Source organism: Musa acuminata, chromosome BXJ3-4, assembly GCF_036884655.1.
Source record: "Musa acuminata AAA Group cultivar baxijiao chromosome BXJ3-4, Cavendish_Baxijiao_AAA, whole genome shotgun sequence".
In the NCBI taxonomy this organism is placed as follows: Eukaryota; Viridiplantae; Streptophyta; class Magnoliopsida; order Zingiberales; family Musaceae; genus Musa; species Musa acuminata.
In genome coordinates, this window is record NC_088352.1 from 18,374,553 (window position 1) to 18,384,496 (window position 9,944).

The following is a 9,944-nucleotide window of genomic DNA, read 5'->3' on the forward strand; positions in this document are numbered from 1 at the left end:
ATTGGTTGCAGCAAGTCTACCATTAAAGATGGAGGAGCAAATTACGTTGTTGTCCATCTGCCTTCTTTTACTACTCGACTCTTAAGTGTCCTGGTAGAGAGGAGCTCATGTTCGGAAAGGATCCCATAAGCATATCTCTTGGGTTTATGCATGCTTAACTAATCAACTATAATAATCACCGTCATGCTCATAAAATACTTATTAAGCTTCTAAATACTTGGTGTGATGTTTGAGCATTAAGCGGTTAAAGTTCATCGATAAAGGAACATATTTCTTTAACCGCTACTCTTACATACTTCGGGTCCGGCTCACATACTTGGGTGCCGCTGAGCTGAGACGATGCAGCGCAGGTGCGAGCTCCGGCTCGCAACGTTTTTGTGTCTCTGTTTCTTGCGTTTGTTTTAGAAAAAGGGCAAAGAAGATTTGGGGACGGGGAAGGGCAGCTACCTGCCATCGCTTCCTCCTCTGCCTGCGTGATTAAACCTCTTTGGTCTGTCTCGAAATCGCAGCGCCAATGGCGGCCACCTCGAGGTATTGGATTGTCTCCCTCCCTGTCCACACCTCCGCCTCCGCTACCTGGAATCGCCTTCGCCAATCCATCTCCAAGAACTCCTTCGACACCCCGCTTTATCGTGTAATCCATCCCATACCCTTCTTGCTGTCTCTCGCTCTTGTTATTGTTACCGTTCCTTCAGGTTTAAGTCTCTTATCGATTCGGTTCTCGGTCGCAGTTTACCATGCCGGATCTGCGAGTCGGCACCCTAGATTCCCTTCTCGCCCTCAGTGATGACCTCGTCAAGGTGATTCTTTTAGCATGTTCGGAGCTTTCGAGACTTAATTTTGCTGTAACGTTGAATTTGCTGGGTTTGGATTTGCAGTCGAATGCTTTTATAGAAGGAGTTACTCATAAGATCCGACGCCAAATCGAGGAGCTCGAGAAGGCGTCGGGCGTAGAGGTTGGTGCTTTAACCGTGGATGGGGTTCCCATCGATTCATACCTCACTAGGTCGGTCTTCTGTGCATCAACGATGAATCCGAGTGTTTTTTTTCCTTCTTCTCTTTTTGATGATCTAAGTTATTGGTAATGGCAGCCCCACTGGGAAAGTTAATGATTTCGATGGAATGGCAGGTTTGTTTGGGATGAAGGAAAGTATCCCACGATGTCTCCTCTGAGGGAACTCGTTGACAGCATTCATGTCCAAGTGGCTAAAATTGAGGACGACATGAAGGTCATTTTGATAGATCTCTCCTTAAAGATATTTGTTGATAGTCCACTGTGCTTCAATCAGATGTGTTTCTAGAAATTCTCACTTATTATATTTCAGCTAGCAATAATATTATCTTTTTTGGTTAATTATGCTTAACTATGAATTAGATTGCATATAATACCAAAGAGATCATAGTCAGCTCTACTTAGAATTCTACCCTGGTGATGCTTTTAATGATCTACCAATTCCTGTTCTTTACTACTGTGAAGGAATCTAACATTACAATCTTTTGTTCCAGATGGTTCTGGTTAACATGAACCTCTCAAGGATGAAGCATCCTACTGAATTAAACCCCTCTGTCTACCAAATCTCCACAGGCAAATGTATCAAAAGAAGAATAATCTTCACATGTAGAGGCTTAATTCTTTGAACAAACAAGAACAATATACTAGTTAGGTCAATGCAATTAGGATCATCAGGGAATGGTGTTTCTTTACTAGATGTTTCAAATCTTTGGGGCCTTGTGCTTTATTTTCACATATAAATTTTACAAATTTGCATATTTCATTTGGCAGAGGGCTGGAATAAAATATCGACTTGCATATTACCTATATGAGTTAGAATTTATCGCAAGTACCTCTGTTAGATCTGACTGTTGTTTCATTTGGATATTGGCTCTAATTATAGTCCAATTTGGTGAGTACTTAATGATAAATATTTGACTAAAGAAAAAGTTCTACCGGAAGCTGTTTTTTTACTTGTTTGCTCACTGTCTCTTTCCAAACATACTTTTTGTTATTATGCTTTTCATTGCTTGCAGAACTGCTATGGCAGCAAAGCTACTGCTAATCGTTGCTGCTATTGTTTGTAGCCTGAGATTATTCCAAGCAGTCTTCTGATCATTCAGATTTGACTTATACTATGAGAAACCAGAAATAAGCAAAACTACATACATGGTTTCGAAAGCCTGAATTATAACCAAAGGTTCTTGCAGTTTTGAAGTTCTGACCCCTGTTTTCCGGCTTGTTGTACCATTGTTGTCAATATTTCCATTTATATGGCTTATACTCTTGTGGTTTTCTTGAGGATAAAAAAAGATGTCTGTTTTAAGTTTGGAGGGCAAACACCATGATTTTTGGTGACTTAAGTTTAGCTTAGTATTGAAACTACTAGAAAATGTAAGAAAACAACGGTATGCCAATCTTTTGTTTTTTTCTCTTCCATCGCACAGTTTTGGCAATCATTGATTGAGAGTTTACACAGTCATTGATTGACGGTTTACATCAGGAACCTTCTTTTTTTTTTTTGCAGAGGGTTTTTTTTAACAGTGACATTTAATTGGCTTCAATCTTTTTTTCCTCCAATGATCAAATCGAAATTTACATTTGCCAATATCATGCATGGGAAATTTCCTCCCGTTCATCTTATTCTAATGCAAATAAGATCTGTAAAAGACGGTAAAAGCCCAGGACAACATACATCATTCAGTTCTTGAAAAAAGCTACTGTCGTGCTTTCATGTTAAAGCTTATACTGGTTTTTGTAATTCTGCAGGTTCGTGTTGCAGAATACAGCAATATCCGTAGTCAGCTTAATGCAATAAACAGAAAGCAAAGTGGAAGGTATTAACTCTATCTAAAATCTTCTAAGGTTATACCAAAGGAGATTTTTATTTCCATTTCTTTATCAACAGCTTGCTTTTATAATGTAAGTCCAAGCTGTTATTCTGTCTATTGCAGCTTAGCAGTTCGGGACATTTCCAATTTGGTAAATCCAGAAGATATTGTAGCATCAGAACATTTGGTGACACTTTTGGCAGTAGTTCCTAAGTACTCTCAGAAGGAGTGGCTCTCTAGCTATGAAACATTAACTACATTTGTGGTAAAATATTCTAGTATAAATTGATTTAATTATTTGTCTTTAAAATATAATAGATCCCTTTTCTAAAAGATATGTTTATCTTACTTTTCTTATCTTCATTTTTATTGCTAACATGCTCATGACTGGAGGCTTACTGACAATTGTTTATGGAAACTAATTATGCTTGATCTCTAAATTGGCAACAGAAGCATAGACATACAAAGAGCTAATGAGAAAACAACTGCACAGTGGTAACCTCTGGAAGTCCGTATAGAGATATCTTTTTGTTGTATCAAGAAGATTGCCTTTCTGGAAACTTAAAAAATCAGTTATTCAAGTGGCAAGGTCAACAGCTGTATCTACCCAATTGTTCAATCTCCTTCATCGACTTATTTCTAAAAACACTATTGGTATCCAGATATATTGAACATCCAGAAGCCTTTGGTGCTAACTGAAACTTCAAAATTTTGTAGTATAAGCTAGCAGGGTACTGGGCTGCTTGATTTAAAGCTAGTGAATGGGCATACTTGCATTTTTAGAAGCTACCAAATGCCCAAAATTCTTGAACCTATTACTAGTAGCAGGTCCATTTAGTTCTTATGTACCAATCTGACCCATCATAATGGACTATTGTAACATATCTCCTTGAAGACTTGATGTCCTCAGCCATAATCATTTCTTAGCAGGCAACATGTGCATTATATGGCACTGCACCACTCACAGATGGGCCCTTTCAATTAGGGTCTAATAAAACAAAATTCATGATTCTAGGTCTATTCTGACATTAATTTATCTTTTCAGAAATTTGGATATATAGGCCTTGACACATGGTACAAACTCATATAAAGTTACTCATCATTGTCTTCTAAACATATAAAATCCTGTGATAGAACTCAACATATTTGGTATGGGATTTTTGGTACACAAATGCCATAAACAATGGGCACAGCTATCTGTGCTTGCTTTCAGTTTCACAATAGCAAACAGTAGGGTGATATTTATCATTTATGGCTCAGATCATGTCTTCCTTTTTTTTTATTAAATATTTACATTCAAGCCTTGGATTTGTCAGGTTGTGTTCAGTTCAGGGTTAAAAAGGTTTAACTTTGTGGTTATTGGTTTAATTCACTAAATGTCTATAGAGTTAAGTAGGGCTAAATTAACTCAGCTAAAGTGGTTTAACCTAGATAACTTGGGTAAATCTCGTTTTGTTTGTTAATCTTGATAACCCACTCTTGAAAACCAAATGAAAATGGATGAAGTTTGTTTGCCAGGTTAGGAAAATTATACCTTGTTATTTTAACAGCAAATTGGATGCAGCATTTGTGCAACCTGGGTGATTTCATTTTCATCAGATCGAAGTAAATCTACACTCGAGTATTTTTATTTATTATTTTGTTTGGAAGGGCATAATAGTTGAAATCTATCATTGGTAGATTTCTTTTCTGACATGTATAAATATTTTTTTTTTGGTATAACCTGTAATATAGATGTTTTACGTATGTACCTTTGTCTACATCATCATGCTTTGGTGATGCTTTATTTTACTTTCTCTGGACTTAATCTCAAGCTCTTTCTTATTTTGGGCCTTATAAGTAACAAATGAAACAACTACTTCTGACTCAGTATGCAATTGGGTCTGCTGACTTGTAAATTGCAAATTTGGTGACTTCAATTGTCTCACATGTACTGAATTAAACTTTTATTACTTTGTTGCAGATTTTTTTTTTCCTTTGTCTCACATGAAATGATAAATTTTGTTTGCTCAATATAAAAGAGTATCAATCAGCATATGTATACAGCTAAACAAGGATTTACTTTGAAGACTGTAAACTGGAATTGAATAGCATTTGCTCTTCTGATGTAAATTTAACCCTTGATAGCCACTTGAATTTATTCAGGTGCCTAGGTCAACAAAGAAGTTACATGAGGATAATGAGTATGCTCTTTATACCGTGACACTCTTTCGGAAGGTTGCTGACAACTTCCGGAATAATGCACGTGAAAAAGGATTTCAGGCAAGTTTCTTTACGCAAGAAGATTTGCTTTAGTTATCTTGTGTCTCTTTAGAGGAAACATCGAAGTTCATCAGCATGTTAGAACTTTTCCTAGAGTTGTCAGAGAACTCACAGATGTGCATTTCTTTTCTTTTGAGATTTCTAAATTGTCAAGTTCTCTGGTGTTCTTTATTCACTTTGTTTTTAATGAATTTAGTTTTATGCTTCTTGTGGCTCAGATTCGGGAGTTTGAGTATAGTCCAGAAGCACAAGAGAGTAGGAAACAAGAGCTTGAAAAACTAATACAGGACCAGGAGAGCAAGAGGAGCTCTCTTTTACAATGGTGTTATGCCAGTTATGGAGAGGTACACTTAACGTTTCAGTTTAATTTGCTTATTGAATCTTCTTATGCTACAATTCTGCCATTATTTCTTTGTTTCTGGTTATTCAATTTTGAAGATTTAAAGCAGTGATGTCCACTGTCACAAAATTATTACAAGTTTATTATGGTACATGACTGAACCATTGATATTTTAAAAGATAGAAGATGGTTACTATTTTCTTGGTAACTTTCCTGTATCTGTATAGAAGTATACATGCCCATCTTCTAGGCATTAATTATGTTTGATTGGATGCATTTACTATAATGAGTCTTGTATGTTCGTAAAGTGGCAATGATAGATTGTAACTTCAGAAGGAGAGAATCAATATAATTACTGAGTAAAAAGACCAGTTTGATCAAGTGAAGAAAAAAAAAAGAAATAACAGTAGAAATTGCTTGTCATCTGAGGCCAGGAACTGGAGCAAGTTTGTTCCTAAAATGAGTTTGGTACAAAGATATGTCCATATATACTACAATTTTGATGAGTTGGTGTTCGAAAATTGGGTAATGTAGACAATCCATATGTTGCTGTTTCCATGTCTATGAGTTTTGTTCAAGAGACCATGAATGTATATTTAAGACCACCTTTTTGATCGCCAGAGACATGCTTGATACTTATGGTCTGGGCACAGAGAAAAATTTTCTAAATATTTTAGTCACCAATCATTTTGTCATTGTGTTGCATTGTATATCCCTTCTGTTTCTCACATCTTTTCTTCATGTCCAGTTTGGCTGATGTTTTCTATTTTCTGTTGTTTAGTGGTTGTAAAAGCCAAGACATGCTTCTACAGCTCAAATTTAGTGTTTCTATTAACTACTATAGTGATTTATTATGTCAATTATTGTGGATAAACACATTATAATTTGTATCAATATGTTCAATTATCAATTGCTGTTGTTTGAATCTCATGAATGTACATTTTTTTCTTTCATAAATCTGTAACTAATGACTAGTTCTATTGATTTGTTTTCACATTACTTTCTATGGTTAAAGCTCAAGGCTCTGTGTGGTGCAATATGTCTGTCATATCCTATTAGAAATTTTGTTGTCAGTTGTGCTTCTTCAAAACGGTATCATGATCTTTTGCCTCTGCACCAGCCACCAGTTACAGGAAAGGATTGAATTAAACACTGGCTTAATAGCTCACTGACAATCATATTGATGTCAAATTATTGAAGTTTAACACAGTACTTCACAAATGAAGAGAAGATAGCTAACCACAAATATGCAAGATTGGCGACTTACTTGAAACACAAATTGTGGCAAGCTGTCAGAGTAATGTAGAGAGGCAAAGTTTTGCAAATGCCTTAAGCTGATGCATTATTGTTCACCAAAGTTCTTTGTTTTAATTGGTTTCCATCATTTTCTCCTTTTGATTTGTTCCTGCACTGATGCTTTCTGTAATTATAAGATAGTGGTCATATAAATGTATCAGATATGGACATATGAAAAGAATTTTGTACTTGTATGTTTTATATAATGATTGTAAGAAGCATGTGGGATTTTGTACATTTGTGCTGCTCAAGTTTGGTAGGGATAAGAACAACACAACGACCAGCATTAAGCTGTATGTTATGCACTTGCATGGTACACAGACACTTTCACCAATGCATTCTTTGCTTTAATACATCACTTCTGCATGTGCATTTGCTTGCAGGTTTTCAGTTCTTGGATGCATTTCTGTGCTGTTCATGTCTTTGCAGAGAGCATTCTCAGATATGGGTTGCCACCATCATTTTTGGTACTAAATCAATTTTTCCTGTTTTGATTAGAAATCTCCAGGGTAAGTTGTGACGCAATTCTGCTGGTGTCTTACAGGCTGTAGTATTGGCACCTTTGGTGAAAAGCGAGAAGAAAGTTCGTGGTATTCTAGAAGAGCTATGTGGAAATGTTAACAGGTAATATTATATGGTTGTTAATATTTCCATATTTAACTAGGATTAGGTATTCTCTAGAATATGTAGTTGTTGAGTCATCATACCGATGTGCCTAATTGAAAATCTTATTTGGACTTGATTTTGCTTAGTTCATCGTTTTTTCTCACTAACCTTTTTCTTTTTTTGCCGTTCAGCTCCTATTGGAAATCTGAAGATGAAATTGGCCTGGCTGGCATTGGTGGTGAAGCTGAGGCTTATCCGTATGTCTCCTTCACTATTAATCTTGTGTGATAGAAGAAAAGATTGAGCTGTGGATTTGATTGATCACAGATGAGTAAACTTATAGCTGTCAACACCATTGCACATTCTATTGTATTATATACTTATGACGTCATATGCCCAATATTTTTCATGTATGCGTTATTTTTCATAATTTTGTTCTACGTTCTGCTGTTCAATAATGTAATATTGTTGAAGTTGATTTTTGCACTCAACCTGAACGTCGGATCCTTGTCATTCAAATAAATGGCAATCTATGATGATGGGTATTGCAATTAGATTCTGCTGGCTAAGCTTATGGTGTAACTGTCGAATTCGCCTGTTTTGTCATTGATTCGTAGAACTCCAACGCAAATATCGATGACAGATTTTTTTGCAGTACTGGACATGTTGATGCGGACACCCGCGGCGAACCTGCAATGTGGCACCTTTGTTGCTCATTGTTTGTCGTCATCCTTTTTCGGCATACGATGCTAACTATTGGCGAGGCATAGTGTAGCCGGACATTCTCATTTTGGTTTGTAATTTGCTTGTTTTTTGGTCGTACATGCAGTTCACAGAAATATTTCGTTGATTGCTAGCAATCCCCAGTCCCTTTCTCTTATGCCACGGTAGGTTTTGGGTGTCGTTAGCTGGCAGAGAAAATGTCAGCTGCTACATTAGTAGTTGGAAGTTCAAGAAAATGTGAGCTATATAGTAGTTTAAGTTATGACACGTGGTATCAAAAGAGGTAAGCAACTAAAAGCGAGCCTGGCTCAACGACCAAGTTGACACCATGAAAAGAAAATAAATATGCTGAAGCAAGTAAGACTGCCTGCCAGCCACCCCTTTTGCGTGGCCGGGGGAACCAAGCCGGGAGCATTGAAGAAGGGAAGGCTATGATGTTCACAGAGAGTAAATTGAAGGGTCGAAGTAATTTCGCATACATTTTTGGGCAACTATTATTGTACAAGGGAAGAGATTTCAGATCGTAGCAGCCACCGAGTAGATGGAAGCTTATTAGTCGTGCATGTGATAATACATCTATCTATCTATATGACGCCTGACAGCAGCTCTCATGGCGTAAGATGGTTTTGGGGGAGCAATATATTTAGAGCAACATCCATAATTATGGAGCTAGGCTACAAAATTATTTGGCGACCACAACACGATCAATCGGTTGACTTGCAAACCTCGCCTGGGCTTGTCCTGCCCAGCGTACCACGCAGCATAAAAGAAAACTGTTACGTGGCAGACCTTTTTGTACGTCACTGCGTCTTTGAGAACCAAACTGCAGATTAATCCCGGGGTGCTGCAGAGAGGCCTGCCGGCTGCTATATGCAGATTAATCCACGCTCCTCCGGGCGGTTACTTTCCGGGTCGGGGATGCCCAGGCGATGCGATTCATTCCCCGGCCTCTTTGGGCGACGGAGCTCATATGCCCAACCGTGTCTGTTCCCTCGAAACAGACACAGTTATGTCTCCCTCATGTCACGCTTCATCTAATAAATCACGCAAAAACAAAAAACAAAACGAAACGGAGAAAAGAACGCGAGAGAGCACTGAAGCCGATTTGATTCTGTGGTTTAATTGGAGCTCCCTCCCAATTATGCGCGGAGCAAAGCAATAGAAATCATCCATCGTGAGTTTGTGATTCATGCCTATTGCTGTCACCAATTGTTGCCACATTGCTCTCTTTATGAGGTGGAGCGTTGACCAGACAAGTCTAGTTGTGTCAAGGACAATAATTCACATCATGCATTACTCGTCATGTTCGAAAGTGACGTACACTTTTTTATATTTGCTGATATCGGCCCCCAATTACGTAAAGAAAATGTCCGCAGTATGATGTGTTTCTTTTAAATTATTATTTAAAGGTATTAAAAATTGATTTAATCTTAATCTATCACGATATGTCTAAAATAATATGACATTTTTTTTTACTCATATCGAGGTTTAGATAAAAGAAGTTGATACCAAAGAAATATCATCTGAGAATAAAATTTATTATCAGATTGGTCTAGAGATTGTTTCATAGGATATAAATCGGTGAAAATATAGTATTGTTGAGGTAGATATCTTAAAGCATATCGAATACTAACAACATCCAAACATGATATGCTCTGATCAGTTTGGAGAAGAACAACGTAGTGTCGTCAAAGGGAATAGAATAATTCGTGGAAGAGAACGATCGTCAGAGAGGAGAACGACAAGTGATCACCAAACAGAACAAAGCAAAACAAAGATTAAATGTAATTATCTAATATTATGGGCATGTAGGAGGGAGGAAACCATATTAAAGGAGTTGTCTTTGAGGAAACGTTACGGAGAAGGCTTTGATATCACGAAAGCAGAAAAAGGA

General features: G+C 37.2%; 1 protein-coding gene across 1 annotated transcript; it reads left to right on the forward strand.

Annotated features, from left to right (window-relative positions):
- The first annotated feature begins 293 nt into the window (after positions 1–293).
- Positions 294–7,881, forward strand: LOC135637345 (V-type proton ATPase subunit C-like). Its single transcript, XM_065150039.1, has 11 exons — positions 294–634; positions 732–800; positions 879–1,006; positions 1,130–1,229; positions 2,762–2,829; positions 2,947–3,088; positions 4,969–5,085; positions 5,304–5,429; positions 7,105–7,188; positions 7,266–7,345; positions 7,519–7,881. Exons 1-11 carry the CDS (start codon positions 515–517, stop codon positions 7,613–7,615), a joined length of 1,131 nt encoding a protein of 376 aa, XP_065006111.1. The 5' UTR covers positions 294–514; the 3' UTR covers positions 7,616–7,881.
- The last annotated feature ends 2,063 nt before the right edge of the window (positions 7,882–9,944 follow it).

Excerpts from the sequence above, each read along its gene's own strand:
- LOC135637345 (XM_065150039.1), top strand. The coding sequence starts at position 515 with ATGGCGGCCACCTCGAGGTATTGGATTGTCTCCCTCCCTGTCCACACC. Across the intron at positions 1,007-1,129 it reads ATCGATTCATACCTCACTAG|GTTTGTTTGGGATGAAGGAA; the intron begins GTCGGTCTTCTG and ends ATGGAATGGCAG. Across the intron at positions 2,830-2,946 it reads AACAGAAAGCAAAGTGGAAG|CTTAGCAGTTCGGGACATTT; the intron begins GTATTAACTCTA and ends TGTCTATTGCAG.